Source organism: Lipotes vexillifer, unplaced genomic scaffold (assembly GCF_000442215.2).
Source record: "Lipotes vexillifer unplaced genomic scaffold, Lipotes_vexillifer_v1.1 scaffold1665, whole genome shotgun sequence".
NCBI lineage: Eukaryota > Metazoa > Chordata > Mammalia > Artiodactyla > Lipotidae > Lipotes > Lipotes vexillifer.
This window is the reverse complement of record NW_006783279.1, coordinates 686,434-703,523: the sequence shown is the minus strand read 5'-3', so window position 1 is coordinate 703,523 and position 17,090 is coordinate 686,434. Positions and strand designations below refer to the sequence as shown.

The 17,090-nt window shown below is 41.9% G+C and overlaps 1 protein-coding gene across 1 annotated transcript in view; it reads right to left on the bottom strand.

The window, feature by feature from the left end:
- Positions 1 to 2,090: 2,090 nt before the first annotated feature.
- Positions 2,091 to 17,090, bottom strand: part of LOC103087643 (zinc finger protein 239-like) — a 23,906-nt gene continuing 8,906 nt past the window's right edge. Inside the window, exons 3-10 of the mRNA XM_007455901.1 lie at positions 17,001 to 17,077; positions 16,507 to 16,696; positions 16,190 to 16,392; positions 13,367 to 13,457; positions 7,875 to 8,001; positions 2,712 to 3,914; positions 2,526 to 2,657; positions 2,091 to 2,392 (exon numbers count right to left, since the gene is read on the bottom strand). Of these exons, the coding sequence (XP_007455963.1) occupies positions 2,091 to 2,392; positions 2,526 to 2,657; positions 2,712 to 3,914; positions 7,875 to 8,001; positions 13,367 to 13,457; positions 16,190 to 16,392; positions 16,507 to 16,696; positions 17,001 to 17,077 (2,325 nt within the window). The remainder of the gene's footprint in view (positions 2,393 to 2,525; positions 2,658 to 2,711; positions 3,915 to 7,874; positions 8,002 to 13,366; positions 13,458 to 16,189; positions 16,393 to 16,506; positions 16,697 to 17,000; positions 17,078 to 17,090) is intronic.

Here is a 17,090-nt window from a genome sequence, read left to right as displayed (position 1 = left end):
AATGGGGGAAAAAACTCCCATTTAAACTTCACACCTGCACAAATATTAGCTCAAAGGTAATCACTGGTTTAAAGGTAAAATTATACAACTAAACAACAAGACATTTAGTAAAAACACTGCAGAATAAAATTTTGATACCCTATGGATAACTGCTCTTCTAAAAAATTGCTTACATATATGATCTGGTAAACATTTCCAAACATTAATTTTTTTACTGAAGTAGAGATGATTTACAATGTTCTCTTAGTTTCTGCTGTACAGCAAAGTGACTCAGTCATACACATATATACATTCTTTTTTATATTCTTTTCCATTATGGTTTATGCCAGGAGACTGAATATAATTCCTTGTCCAAACATTAATTTTTATTAACCTAGGGTAAAAACACCTCGGGCAATTTACTTAAACAGTGTTTTACAAGCATTTTCAAAAACCATATTGCACAATGGAACATACGTGTGCCTCAGGTAAAGAAATGTAATAAATTATCAGCATGAAGAAAACTGTATTGTTTCCTAATCAAGAAATCAGGAGTTTCAAGAGTAAACATTCAGGGCTTCCCTGGTGGCGCAGTGGTTGAGAGTCTGCCTGACTATGCAGGGGACACGGGTTCGTGCCCTGGTCCGGGAAGATCCCACATGCCGCAGAGTGGCTAGGCCCGTGAGCCATGGCCACTGAGCCTGCACGTCCGGAGCCTGTGCTCCGCAACGGGAGAGGCCACAACAGTGAGAGGCCCGCGTACCGCAAAAAAAAAAAAAAGAGTAAACATTCGCTGTTTTGTTAAACAACCTGAATCCATTTTATGATGTTGGACTACTGACAGCTTTAGGCAGCAGGACAACCTCTTCCTATTCTACCTATGTGGGCAAACTAATTAAAAAAAAAAAAAACCTGAGGACTCCCTCCTTTGATACAAACTGAAAGTTCAAATCTCATCAAGTGATCTCCTTAACACATGATGCCATTGACCACTCCCTGTTCCCTTAAACCATTTTTTGAACACCTTGGAAGTCTCCACCCTTCCCATAGAAAGCTGAATTATATAACAAACATTCTCATAACACTTCAATATAAATATCAGTCTCGATAACCAAACCAAATTCTGTGTGGGGTTCCACCCTATTCCAATGAATGGGCACAAGTGCAAATCAGCAGCAAGAAAAATATGTCTTAAGGGTGAATACATGAAATTTCTAGTTTATCCACCAAACAAAAATGTCCCCATTGTATGTGGTTCATTTTGAAGAGAAAACTCATGAACATAGAGCCCTAAAAATTATTTCACTGAGCACAATAAAGGACAAATGTGATACTGCATGATTTTTAAATTTTTCTATTTTGCATATGCTTACTATTTTCCTAGTTTCTCTTCATCTAAATCAAGGTACATACCATGACGTTTATTTAGACACATAAAAGAACAAGAAAAAATACATTCATATACTGCATACTCAAGAATGGGGAGCAGGTATTAAGGAGTGTTTAAAAAAATAGCATTCCCAAGGTAGAGTAATGCTGTAATGTTCTGTTCAGTATGGACTGTCTGATGATTAGTAGGATGTGAGCCCCAAGTGAAGGTTTTCTGCAGTCATACATTCATGAGGTAATCTCCAGAACGAATTCTTTGGTGAATACATTCCTTGTCAAAAGGCCAGGCCACAACAATTACAATTATTGGTTTCAATCAGGAATGAAATTTCTAATAAAGCCTAAGATGGGGACACCTGCTAAAAGCCTTGTCACATCACTACATTATTAAAGTCTCTCACCAATATGGATTGCCTGATGGCATTAAGTCAGGCTTGAAAGCACACTGAAGAATTTGACATGCTCATTACATGTGTAAGACTGCTCACCATTATGAATTCTCCGAAGACTAGGAAGGGCTGAACTCTGACGAAAGACCTTGCCACACTCATTCCATTTGTTAGCCTTCCCACCACTATGAATTCTCTGATGACGTACAAGGTTTGCATTTTGACTAAACACTTTGCCACAATCAATACTCTTGTAATTTGCTCCATTATGTATTTTCCAATGAATTCGAAGTTGGGGTTTTTGACTAAAGACCTTGGCACACGCATTACATTTTAAGGTTTCTCTGCAATATGAATTTCTTGATGCCTTGTAAGGGTTGTCTTCTCACAAAAGACCCTGCCACACTCGTGACATCTGTAAGGTTTCTCTCCAGTAAGAATTCTCTGAAGCAGTGCAAGGACTGCATTTCGATTAAAGACTCTGACACACACATCACATTTATATGGTTTGGATCCTGTATGGATTATCTGATGATGCCAGAGAGTTAAGCCATGATGAAAAGTTTTGCCACACACATTACGTTTGTAAGGTTTCTCTTCAGTATGAATTCTCCGATGAATTGCAAGGTATGAATTTTAACCAAAGACCTTGACACATATATCACAATTATGTAATTTCTCTCCTGTACGGATTATCTGATGCCTACTGAGGTATGAGCCCTGATGAGAGGTTTTAGCCACACTCATTATATTTGTAAGATTACTCACTATTATGAATTGTTGGATGACTTGCAAGGTTTGTGTTTTGACTAAAGACTGGGACACATTCATTACATTTGTAAGGTTTCTCTCTAGTATGAATTTCCCGATGAAGTCCAAGGACTGCATTTTGATGAAAGACTGTCACATACATCATATTTATATGGTTTTGCTGCTCTATGGATTATGTCATGCCTACTGATGCCTGAGGAAGAAAGAAAGATTTTCCCACAGACACTATGTTCTCCACAGTATGAATTCTCTGATGAGTTACAAGGTCTGGACTTTGACTAAAGACCTTGGCGCACACATCACATTTATGTAATTTCTCTCCTGTATGGATTATCCGATGTCGACTGAGGGTTGAGCTCTGATTAAAGGTTTTACCACAGTCATTACACTTGTAAGGTTTCTCTCCAGTATGAATTCTCTGATGAACTGAAAGCTTTCTTTTCTGACTAAAGACCTTGCCACACTCATTACATTCATAAGGTTTCTCTCCAGTATGAACTCTTTGATGAATTACAAGGTCTGAATTTTGACTAAAGACCTTGTCACATACATCACATTTATGTAATTTCTCTCCTGTATGGATTATCCAATGTCGAGTGAGGATTGAGCTCTGATTAAAGGTTTTACCACACTCATTACATTTGTAAGGTTTCTCTCCAGTATGAATTCTCTGATGAACTGAAAGCTTTCCTTTTGTACTAAAGACCTTGCCACACTCATTACATTCGTAAGGTTTCTCTCCAGTATGAATTCTTTGATGAATTACAAGATCTGAATTTCGGCTAAAGACCTTGTCACATACAGCACATTTATGTAATTTCTCTCCTATATGGATTCTCTGATGACTCCTGAGGTTTGAGCCCTGATGAAACGTTTTGCCATACTCATTACATTTGTAAGGTATTTCCCTGTGTGGGCTCTGGTCTTGTGTCAGTATTGAAGGATGCATAAAATATATATTAGAAATGTTGGTTTGGACAGGAGGAGAAATTCCTTCAACTGGTGAAAATGAGGAACTACTGCTGATACCCTTAAGAGCTTTATTAAAATCATCAATGTTCTGTTTACTTTTAAACATATGAAGTTCATCCTGAAGGCTTAACACAAGTCTATTTCCAATAGGCTTGTTTCCCGCATCCCTTCCACCATGTTGACTTCTTCTATCAGTGACATTTTGGTTATGGGACGTAGGGATATTTCTGTAATTTCTTTCATCATGTCTCCACTGAAATCCAAAGTCAAACATATTCTCCTGTATTTCCGAGAGGTAAAAAGGTTTGATTTCCTGGATTTCATGTCTTCCCAAAATCACTGTTTGGAATACTCCTCCTCTATCAATGTTTGATTTTAGCTGTAATTTCCTTATCACATGTATATGAGAAATATCTACAAGATATAAAGAACCATACATTTCCTATTCATTACACTGCATGAATAAATGTTTCACGTTGAATACATGATATTAAACAAAAGTAACACTTTTATCAAACAGAGTTACGAAACTTTTCAACCATGATGTTAAATTTTTGAAGAACAGTAAAGAATAGGATTCTTCACTACAGAAAGAGTGATTACACGTAATTCAAATTAAGTTCAGCGTAGCATCGTTTCAACCACTGTGACAAAAACATTCAAATGGAAAAACTTACATTAGCTCTCAAAAAAGGGTATTTTCCACGGTGACCACAAAGCACATACCAACTAACAGTAAACACACAAATACCAGAAGTTTAAAAAGGAAATCTTAAGGGAGATGCAAGAAGAAGTGAGCTATGTAACTAATACTGTTATTCAAGCATCCCTGCTGGAAATGGTTTCTGAGTCATCACGGCTGCTCATATTGATTCAGGTCATCTACTGAAAAAGTTTTTCAATGGATGAAAGGGAATCAATTTTACAGTGTGAGTAATGAGGAAGGTGGAGGGATGGATGATGAAGTGCTGTGGAAACTGGGGAGATCAAGAGAACAACTTAAATACGTGACCAACGACAGTGATTCTATCCACATCAAGAGACAATGTAAACGGACTTCCCTGGCGGTCCAGTGGTTAAGACTATGTGCTTCCAAAGCAGGGGGTGCAGGCTCCATCTCAGGTCAGGGAACTAAGATCCCACATGCTACGGGGTGTGGCCAAAAGTAAATAAATAAATAATACAAAAAGAGAGACAGAGAGAGACCATGTAAAGAAAGACCAGGACTGATAACGGGACTGAGTGGAGGAGAGGGAATAATAAACATGGGGTATCACAGCTTGTGACTGCATATATGTGTGAATAAAACCGTATGAGGCAACTAAAAATAATGAGGTTAAAAAAGAGGGCTTCCCTGGTGGCGCAGTGGTTAAGAATCCACCTGCCAATGGAGGGGACACAGGTTCGAGCCCTGGTCCAGGAAGATCCCACATGCCGCAAAGCAACTAAGCCCTGCCACAACTACTGAGACTGCGCTCTAGAGCCCGTGAGCCCCAGCTACTGAGCCCACATGACACAACTACTGAAGCCCACATGCCTAGAGCCCATGCTCCTCAACAAGAGAAGCCACTGCAATGAGAGAAAGCCCGCACGCTGCAATGAAGACCCAACGCAGCCAAAACTAAATAAAGAAATAAATATACAAAAAGAAAAAAATTAAACTAAATTTTAAAAATTAATTAAGGAAAAAAAAGAGAAAAGAAAAGAATTGGTCCAGCAAGTAACACAACACTATTCCTTTTTTTTTGGCCATGCCATGCAGCTTGCTGGATTCTTAGTTCCCCAAAAAGGGATCAAACCTGAGCACACAGCAGTGAAAAGAGCCGAGTCCTAACCACTGGACCACCAGGGAGTTCCCAATACGATTCCATTTTTAACTGTGGAAATTATACTCTGGGTATGGGGCCAAAACAAAAGGGATTTAAAAAGAGAGAGAATGGGACACTGAAGCAATAAAGCAGGTTTACATTTATTACATTATTTGCTACATAAGGTATCAAATTGAATATTCCATAGGCCCCATTTCTATGCATATAATCACAAAGTACACACATAATATCCCAGGAGATGTGAAAAAATGTTCTTAGCCGAAACCTAAAGGAAAAACTGCAATAAGGCGATCAGAAAGAGAGTTTCTTCCATACTAAAACATACAGATACAAAGAAACTGAAAAGTATAAAAGTTCCCCGAGTACTGTAAAAAGAACAAAACTATAATATAATGCAGCAATTACATTATTGGGAATATATCAAACAAAATGAAATCACTGTCTTAAAAGATACCTACACTTTGGGCTTCCCTGGTGCCGCAGTGGAAGAATCCGCCTGCCAATGTGTGGGACACGGGTTCGAGCCCTGGTCTGGGAAGATCCCATATGCCGCGGAGCAACTAAGCCCGCGCGCTGCAACTACCGAGCCTGCGCTCTATAGCCCTCGAGCCACAACTACTGAAGCCCGCGCACCTACAGACCGTGCTCCGCAACAAGAGAAGCCACCGCAACGAGAAGCCCGCACACCACAAGGAAGAGTAGCCCCCGCTCGCTGCAACTAGAGAAAGCCCGCGCGCAGCAACAAAGACCCAACACGGCCAAAAATAAATAAATAAAATAAATAAATTTATTAAAAAAAAAAAAGATACCTGCACTCCCACATTCATAACAGCAGTAATCACAATTGCCCAGGCATTGAAACAACCTAACTGTCCAACAGATGGATAGGGAACAAATCTGGGAGATACACAGAATGCAATTTCATTTATACATAAAGAAGAAAAAAATCCTGCTATTTTTAACAGCCCAGATGGACAATGAGGGTATATACTCAGTAAAATTATTCAGAGAAAGAATAAAACTGAATGATCCCATTTATGTACAAAATATATTTTTTAAAAAAGAGGCATGCTGGGACTTCCCTGGTGGTCCAGTGGTTAAGAATTCACCTTCCATTGCAAGGGATGCGGGTTCGCTCCCTGGTCGAGGAACTAAGATCCCACACGCCAAGAGGCAAATAAGCCCAAGTGCTGCCTCAACTGAGCCCATGAGCTCTGGAGCCCGCCCGCCACAACTAGAGAAGCCTGCGCGCCACAATGAAGACCCAGTGCAGCCAACAAAAAAATAAATACATAAATAAAAATAAAGTAAAATTTAAAAAAGAGACATACTAAGAGCAACTTAGAGTAGAACAGCTGTTACCAAACTCCGGTAGCAGAATGTGGAGATATTAGTCAAAGGAGTAAATGGCTAAGGTAGCAAAACAAGCAGACAGGGCTTGAGACAGCTCCTTGTAGGTTCTGAGGTGCCAGATGGAATGAAAGAGCAGCCAGTGTTTTCCCATCTTCTGATTAGGTCTTCAAAGAACACAAGATGGGGGTGGAACCCAGAAAGGCTCAGGGGCTGGAGTCTGGAGGCATCAGCTCTGATCTATAGAGACTGAGAACTGAGCATCCAAGGGAATCAAGTCCAAAAGGAGAGCTGAGGGAGCAATAGACCCCTTTAAAACAACCCTGTTGGGGCTTCCCTGGTGGCGCAGTGGTTGAGCGTCCGCCTGCCAGTGCAGGGGACATGGGATCGTGCCCTGGTCCGGGAAGATCCCACATGCCGCGGAGCGGCTGGGCCCGTGAGCCATGGCCGCTAAGCCTGCACGTCCGGAGCCTGTGCTCTGCAATGGGAGAGACCACAACAGTGAGAGGCCCGCGTACCGCAAAAAAAAAACACAAAAACCCTGTTCACGCTCCTCAAAATGAAGCAGCAACATGTTCACAGGGGCCAGATAGCCGAGTGCAGTAGATCACGATAAAGACTGCCTTTGTCTTTGGTGGAGCTCCCACACCACTGGAGGGGGAAAGAATACATTTTACATGTTGAGGGATCGAGTGATAACTAAGGGAGAAGAAAAATTTCCTCTCAGACTTGACAACGAATAGATTTCTGTTTTCGCAAACAACTCTCCCATTTGGTAGAGTTTCCCAAACACTACTAATGCTGCAGTGGGTCTGGAAACATATTTCACTAACTCATCCACTGCTTGCCTCCTTCTCAATGCAGAGGGAATGATGAAATATGCAGACATCTAACTGTCTTCCAGTAGGTACTGAATTAAAAGCACAGAGGTAGAGCACAGGGAATGAAATATTTTAAAAGTTTCCGCTTGGGCATTAGACATACTTAATCACTTAAAAAATTCCTGGTGTACCGCGAAGTGGCCAGATCATCTGAAGAAAGGGCATGTTTAAACTCCTGATGCTAAATCAAGAAGCTTTTCATGCCTCAGTCAACATGGCTTTGAGCTCAGTTAAGCAAGGCAGGGGATTCCAAAAGGCAAACAAGGGAAAATGCAAAGACACCCTCCCGACTTTTGGAGGGAAGTTATCCTCACCCACAGAGATCAGGTTCCTGCAGGTCTCCAACATCACGTCCCTGTACAAGGCCCTCTGAGCAGGGTCCAGGCATTCCCACTCTTCTGGAGAGAATTCGATGGCCACATCATTCAATGTCAACTGTCCCTTAAATAAAAAAACATTTCACCAAGAGGACGTGAGGAGAGTTCTGATTTCCATACAAAATGAGTAGAGGTAAAAGATCAATTAGGTTGAAGTAAGTATTCTGACAGATCCATGGAAAGGTATTTGAAGCTAACTGGGTGTCTAATTTTAATTTCTTATGCTTTGTCATAGAGATTACAATATCCTTCAAATCGATTTACCCTTCTCATTCTTGTAGGCAATACATAAAATATATGCAAATAAAAATTCAACACCGTGTTGTCCATGGGGAAGTGTTAGATATTACGTTCTATACACTGAGGGATAATCATCCTCCTGGAGGTGGAGGAACATGAATGGTGTCCTCAGAGACGACAGAGTCCACAGTGGCTCTATAAAGAAAGCTCAAGACCTCCAATTATGATGATGATAACAGCAGCAAAGAGGAACATTATGGGCTTCCCTGATGGCGCAGTGCTTGGGAGTCCGCCTGCCGATGCAGGGGACGCGGGTTCGTGCCCCGGTCCAGGAAGATCCCACATGCCGCAGAGCGGCTGGGCCCGTGAGCCATGGCCACTGAGCCTGCGCATCCGGAGCCTGTGCTCCGCAATGGGAGAGGCCACAACAGCGAGAGGGCCGTGTAAAAAAAAAAAAAAAAAAAAAAAAAAAAAAAAAAAAAGGAACATTATATGAACACTTCCTATATGCTATGCATTACTCTAAATGTTTTACATGTATTTACTTGTTAGCAACATCAAAGCTCACTAAAGAAAGATCTTTTCCCAACTTACAGAGGAGAAAACTGTGTCAGAGACACTCTGAAAAACTCAACTGAGTTCAGCAATCTAAGGAATCATACACTAAGCACATGAACTTGGTTGGGCTACACCATGGTTGGGCTCTGGAACTGAAGCTTAAAAATCAAAGAGTTAAGTAACACATAGAGCATTAAAATTTCATTGACAGACGACTACCTGAGAAAACTTTAAAGAAGTTCAAGGTAACCAACATGGAACAGCCTAAAAGTTCATTATATACATGTACACGCACACATACACACAAAATGTTAGTAATCTTATTACTATTTAAACCATGAACATGATACTGTAGAAAAAATTCAAGGCCAGTGAATATATTAAAGATATAATATGAACTGCAAAAAGATATCTATAGATTTAAAATCATGATGTCTTTTATCTAAACCATGGACTTGCACATCCATGCACATATGCACACATGTCAATGATAAATTAACTGAAACGAGACTGGTCTCCTGACAGATTTTCAGACTATTTTTGTATTATCATATTTATTCACATGTATTTCAGGATATTTCTCACAGAAATGAAAATGTACAAACTGTACTAAACTGAGTTTCTCAACATGATTCTATAGTAGGCTACTAAAAAAGAAAATAGTACAGACATTAAAAAAAAAACAAGAATACTTTAACTCCAATTTCAATAACTATATTCAAAAATATAAATCTGTCCATTTGAATTTATACAGATAAGCATTAACAAAAGCCAAAAAGGGTTTCTCTGTTTTTCCACTAATAAAACATTGATTCAAAATTAGAAAACAAATTTTTTTTAATTAGAAAAGTTACTACTATTATACATTATTTTAACAGATTAAGAATAAAATTCTCACAATGGTAAAGTAAAAAGTTTCTTGGAGAATTGTAAAACATAACAAAAAAGAATATGGAAAAAATATATTGTTATTAAGAAAGAACATTTCACCAATGTCATGATCAGAAGGAAAGGGTCGATGCATTCCCTCTGACATTACAGTGGAGTGAAGGGGGCTGGCCAGGTCTCCTGCCTTTCACCACAGTACAGTGTGCCTGAGCAGGGACCACTGAAGAAAGTGACAGGAGGAAAACAGAGAGCTAGAGTGAAAGACAAATCTAAGGACAGGAAAGGCAAACAGCAAAAGGAAGGAAAAAGACATTCTATCCCACAGACAGCAAGAGTGACTGCATAATATCAGACAAAGTAAACAGAAAAACTGACATAAGAGACAAAGGACATTACATAATCATAAAAGGGTCAATTCTCCAAGAAGATATAACAATTATAAACATGTACTGAGGGAAGGCACTAGGTAAGGATGAATGCGTAGGTGTCAGGAACACCACCTCAGAGCCAGAGAGGATTAGCGTGTCCAAAGAAGGGAATTTCAGGATGGATACACTGAAGAATCAACTGAGAACATGACTTCACCTGAGAAAGAGCCATTTCTTACTCCTCTTTCCTCTTCCTCCTCTTCTTATGGGCTTCTTCCTCAGACCATGTGAGGCTTTAGAGGTCGATCTTCAAAGTTGGAAACATGCCATTTAATGCTTAGAATCAACACACCCCCTTCCTGAGTCACCACCACACACACAGGGAAGCCCTCAGCATGTGGAACAGACGGTCCTCTGCTGCCCACTGTCCCAGGAGGGGCTCAGGACAGTAACTCCCACACACAGACCAACCAGTGAGTTTTCCACCCTTTCCTTCAGATCTCGCTCCCCTCCCGGTGAGGCCCTCACGTACCCAGCAGCAGTGGGCACCTCAGCTGGACCCGATGATCCCCTGCAGGTCACAGACCAGCCCTGATCCATCCTCGTGCAGAGCAGAGCCCTCACCCTCAGCCCAGATCTCAGCCCTCAGGAATGGGGGGACCTAGAGTCCTGATGTTCAATGACGGATCCAGATTGGAACATCCTGGGGAACCTTAAGTATTATTCATGTTGGGCCCCATCCCAGCTACTTTAAAAGGCATCTCTGGTCAGGGGGTATAAAACATATGAAGATGCCTTACTCAAATCAATGTGAAGCCTGGGCTGAGCACCATCTAGAGGAGGTGAGCCCAGCACACCTCACGCTTTCTTTTTCTTTTCAAGCACTACTGAGGTATAATTGATGAATAAAAATGCTGTACATATAAGCTGTACAATGTGATTATTTGGCAGATGTACACAATGTACAATAATTATCAGCATCAAGTAATTTACACTTCCATTAACTCACAGTTACCATTTTGTGTCTGTGTAGTGAGAACACTAAAATTTTACTCCCTCAACAATTCTCCAGTATATAGTAACACACTATGATCAACCGTAGTCAGCATGGTACACACAGATCCCCAGAACCTACTCATTTTACAAATGACAGTTTCTAACCCTTGGGCAACATCGCCCCATTTTCTCCAAAACCCAGCCCCTCGTAACCTTTTTACTCTAGAGCTCTGTGAGTTTTACATTTCTAGTTTCCACACAGAATTTATCTTTTTCTGTCAGACTTATTTCAGTGAGCATATTCATTCTAGGTTCATTCATTTTGTCACAAATGATAGGCTCCTTCATTTTTATGGCTGAATTTTGTGTGTGTGTGTGTGTATATATATACATATATATATATTATATATATATACATATATATAAAATATAGATATATTTATATATTTTATATATATATTACATATATGTATATATATAAAATCTCTTCATTATTCATTTATCAACATTATGGTTCATTATTCATCTCTTCATTATTCATTCGTCAACATTATGGTTCTTTCTACAACTTGGCTATTGCGAATAATGCATTAATGCTCATTGGAGGGCAGATATTTCACTCAATACACTGATTTCATTTCCTTTGGATATCGAGCCAGAGATGGGTTTGACAGATTGTGTCTGTGCTACATTAAATTTACTGAGAAACCACCATATTGTTTTCCATAATAGCCGTATCATTTACATTCCCACCAACAGGGCATTAAGTGTGCTCTGTTCTCTGTATTGGGCCTGTGTGTGTGTATGTGTGTCTGTGTGTTGAGACAGATAAAGAGAGGATAGTACAGAAACAAGCATGAGCCTGGCAGCAAGAAAGTTAACAGCTATTTCTTCCCAAGGATGAACCTCTAGACTTTAGATCACTGTGGTGTTGGGGCCCTTTGATTCTTGAAACAATCTTTCCAAACATGACAGGACTTTATGGTCCATGCTAGACACATACCTAGCAGAAGCTCCCTGCTCAAAACATTCTGCCATCTGACATAGGACTCATAATTTCCCATATGGACACAAATAAACTAACAAACTCTTATGGGGTCCAACACAGTCTGCAGACACTCTCTTAATGATCCTCATATAAAATACCAAATAACAAACCAAGCTCTTCAAAACTCATGCATCAGGAAAAACACATATGGAGACACCCAAGGATCAGTAGACCCAAAACCCCATATTTTCATTTACAATAATTCCAGCAAAAACACTGTCATCTCCAAAACCTACCAATTAAAAAGATGTCTCCAATGATACACATGCCTCAGTGAGACCCCAACATGCCCAATGAAATGCTCTCTTTTGTATCTTTCATAGTGCATCTGAAATACTCTTTACTCATTTTATCTTTCATAGTGCATCTGAAATATTCTTCACTCACAACCCAAAATGCTCAAAAATAGCAAAGGTAATGCGAAAAATGATCTGAGACTTTCTCTGTATTACTTGGAGGTTTACACGACGATTCTTGCCCTCCCAAAAAAGCCAACACAAGTCACTGCTTAGTGTGGATTCTATAGGGCACCCTCTAGATCCATTCCTGTGGTACCATGGCAGCCATCCTCCTATACCCAGAGCTCCCTATGGGTATATCTCAGGCCACAGCTCTAACAATACTGAGGGAAAATGGTTCTCTCTTTCTAAATCCACTGTCTTCATTCCTCCTCAGGAATGAAGGTGTGACCCAATGTAACCAATACATGCAAGCCTCAGTCTCAGCATCTATGTTACAGGGAAGGTGAGCTAGGAGCCTATGGCACCTCAAACCCACAACCACCCATAAACCCGTGTCATGATGCTCCAGACAGAATTAAGACATCCCTTGCCAATACTTCCCCACATCCCCTGATCCCACAAGGGACAGGTGCACACATTCACTGGGCTCAACTTGATGCCCACACCTGCAGCCATATCCCTCGTGCAGACCCATACAGGCTCTGCTTCACTTCCCCAACTTCTCTATCTCTCCTCCAGGCGAACAAGAGGAAATGTGATAAATGGCACAAAGACCTCTCAGCAAAGATCTTGCAACAAGAACACAGAAGCTCCCACCCAAAGGACACTGGGCATTCAGTATGAAGATCAAAAAGCTGACCCTCTGGAGAATACTTGCCAGCAACTAGGGACGTTATGGAGTCCAGTTACACAGGCATTTGAGTTCAGTGAGACAGTTACAAAGAGAAAGCATCCTTAAGTTTCTTGTCTCCTGTTCTCCCCACTCACATCTAATTGGAAAATACAGTCCCTATTTAGGGCCCTATCCTTCATATCCCCTTAGGTTCTGGACCTTCTGCCCCCCCTCCCTTAGCACAGTGAAATCACTACCGCTGACTCTGAGCAGATGAACTGCTGGAAGGCAAAGCACTTGTCAAGGTGACGACTGGTTCCTTGATGTGCACACCTGGAACACCTGTAGCTATAGCAGAGCAGTAACGGAGCAGAATAAACATGAGGACACCTGACAACACTGCAGGAGGAAACCAGTTGTACAGGGCTTCTTAGGCCTCCCTACATCTTTTTGCTCTGGAGTAATTAAGTAGGCACACAAGGTAAAGATTAATAAGCGATGATATAGCCAGAACAAATATGGGAACCGTCCTCATCACCTACCCTGCTACCTTCGTATTCCCTGAGGAGTACTCAGCCCAATGGAAATTCCTAGCATCTGAAAACATCCCACAAGTGAGGCGTTGCGATGACCCTGGGAAAAAGATGAACACTGTGTCCTTCGGTGGAGGTTAAAGACAAGAGACTCAAAATAATCAATGGAGAAGTGTGTTTCTGTTGAGGGTGACTGATATTGAGGCAATAAAATCTGGTTAATGTCACAGAGATTGTCAGGGGGTAGATGGGGAGCCATCTCTGAACTAAGACCTGAAGGAGGGTGTATGGCCAGAATCATGCTGATTTAAAAGAAAAAGGTAAGAGGAGCGACTAAGATCTGAAACATGAAAGGTGTTGGTGTGAGAGAGAAAAGGTAATGTGACCAGGACAGAGTGAACCATGAGAACAGGGTCAGCTCCCAGGATGAGGGTGGAGACACCGGCTGGGCCCTGAGGATGATACAAGTCTGTGTAGCTACGGCAAGGAAACTGGATTTTGTCCCGAGGACAAATAAAACCCAGCGGAGGTCTGAAGCCCAGGGGTTGACATAAACTACTTTCAGATTTACATTTAATGCAGAGAAATATGTCTGACTATGGTTTCTCAAACTATGAGGCTATGTTCCATTCTCAATCCTAGCATTTTTGCTGTTCATTCTAGGATGACTGGGAACCGTGAAAAATTCTAAATAACACAGGACACTCTCAGTAGAAAGAATTCCCACACACAAACACACAATTTGGCCAAACACTTCAGGAGTCAATATTCCTTAGACTCACAGTTTCTGAGTCTAGACTCTCATCTCCATATTACAAGTGGGCTCCCTGAGGAGGCCCAGAGGGGAGACATGTCTGAGAAAGCCCAGGTTGAATCCAGAGAATCAGGTGGAACTAAAGTCTGAAATGGGATCCTGAAGGGCCAGTGGGCAGACTTTGTCCTCATCGCCTGTCGAATTTAAAACACCAGGACCAACCTTCATGTTCCTGACAAAGGAAACTTCTCTTTCAAGGTCTGATCAATTCAATTGAGTATTCAATTCTTCTTTCCAGAAGATCTCAGTAAAATATTTAAACATGCAGATTTTCAAAAATATAGCCACTGGTGAAGAAAACATTGTAAGGGGTCAGCTGAAAAATAAACTGTGAGCAAATTTCTTCATCATGAATGGATGGCTCTGTTGGAGGAAGGTTCCAAGTCAATCCAACTCATCCTTCATCATTTGCAAAGAACACTAAAGAGGGACCTGAGCAAAATATCTTCCTGTCACCTCACAGCTATTTTAACAGACCAAATAAAAGAGAAAAAAACAAATATTAGACTAACTGGTTAAATTAGGTTTTGACTGTTAATGTAAAAGACCAATGACCTCTTTACCAAATACTCATCAAAATAGTCTAAAATTATTTACTAGTTATCAGAGAAGTTTTCCAATTATATAAGATGAAGAGGAAAAGCACTCAGGCCTCATATAAACCTGAATCAATAAAAAGAAATAATTTGTGAATTATTTTTAATCTAAAAATGCTGGTGCCGAAGTTTTTCAAAAATTGAGGATTTACCTTATTTAGAAAAGAATGACATGCGTAGACTACCTAAGGGAACCAAACTTATTCCAGAAGTTAATAATTACCCACAGGAAAGTAGAAATTGAATGCACTAAGATTTACTCCAAGCTACACAGAGAATTAAATGTAAAGAAACCAGAAAGAAAGAAGAAAACTCATTACAAAACCCAAAACTTTTAATGTCCCTTCAAAGAGGCACCATGTGGTGACAAAGCTAGTCATTTCTTGCGCCACTAGTCTCTCTCCTCTCCTCTACCTCATGCCAGGAAAAGGGAAGGGGGTGACCGACAACTGTCTGAGTCAAGTCACTGTGCCTTGGCCGAACAGGAACTGCAAATGGAAGTTATCTTCTCTTACAAATACTTAAAAAATACACAAACCTTTCACTTTTTGCACTTCCCATCCTCATCTGTCTAATTGAAGCAAATAAATTTTAATTCATTCGATTCTAAAGCTACAAAGCAACACACCACAACATAATCAACCATATCCAAACAACTCACCACCCATCTGGACCCAGTTTCTCACCTCTACCTGCACCACTATGTATTTCCATTTCATTCTGTTTAGCTGTCTCCTATTTCACCTGTCTTTTCGTTCCCCTCTACACTCCTGCTGTTTCTCCCCTCCTATTTCTCCCTCACCCTTGTCCTGCCCCACTCTGCGACTCCTTCCCCTTCTTGCTGCTCTTTCTCCCCAACCTTTATGATTGTCCTAAATATCCATGTATTTCTCCATCTTTTTCCCAAACTCAGCTCCCTCTCCGATCTCCAGATTACATCCTTTCCTTAACTGCTACAATGCCTTAGTCTGCACTCTCTGGCACCCCAGGTGGCTATGCCTCCTTCCTGCTTTCTCTCTTCTGCTCTTCTAGTCACTAGTTTTCCTCTTTCTCTCCCAGCACCACAGTTCTCTGAAGGGCACGGTTGCAACTCTTTCGCTCTCCGCCCACTCCCTGTGTGAAGTGCCTCCCTCCTACCGGTGATACAAGGCCCCTCTCCCTATGTTACTATCCCATCGGTTCTCTCTCATTCTTTCCTCCTCCGTTTTCCTGCTTCTCTCCCAGTCGCTCGGTCTCTGCTTCTCCTGATCCCCCTCGCCCACGAATTTACAAGGATGAGGGATGGTGACTGAGTAAGATGCCACACTACCGGAAGAGACTATTTTCCAGCGGGGTGGAACCTGGGGACAGACATACACTGGGTGTCACACGGCTGGTCCAGGTCACCTCTCCCTACGCGGGGTGAGGGGAAGGACTGACTAGGAAGGAGAGGCCTGCGAAGCAGAAGCACCGGCCTGAGGAGACGCGAGGACAGAGGGGTTGGGAGGGAGGGAGGGGGTCTCCGGAGAGGGGCGGGCTCTCCAGAATCCCGGGACCGGGGAGAGGACCCGGCCTCTCCGGGAGCGCGGCGGCCGGCGCTGCCCTCCAGGGGCCGAGAGGGCCAGGCTGGGGGCGCGAATCCATCTCGCGGAAGAGGACTTTACACTGCGAGGGAGAGACATTAACAGGTTTGAAGCAGGGAAATGTTGCGAAAGGCGGTGTCTACGTGGATAACGTAAAAAAGCCAAGGTCAGGGACCAACCTCAGAGCGAATTCAAACCCAAAGGAAAAAACACCCGTCCTGTGACCGCGACGTCTGGATTTACTTGGGATGGAGGGCCGGCTGCTGTGATTTTACATCCATAGTGACTCCGAGACCCCGAGGATGGAGTAAGGGGGACCGCGCGGCACATATACACTACAAAGAGAAAACTTACGGTCAGCCGCACGATGTTCACCTCGAGCTCACCGGGTCGGCTTCCGTAGGAAACCGCGGATACGCAGAGAGAAGAGGCGGGGCTTCCGGGGCGGGGCCTGGGCGGAGCGCTACGTGCGAGGG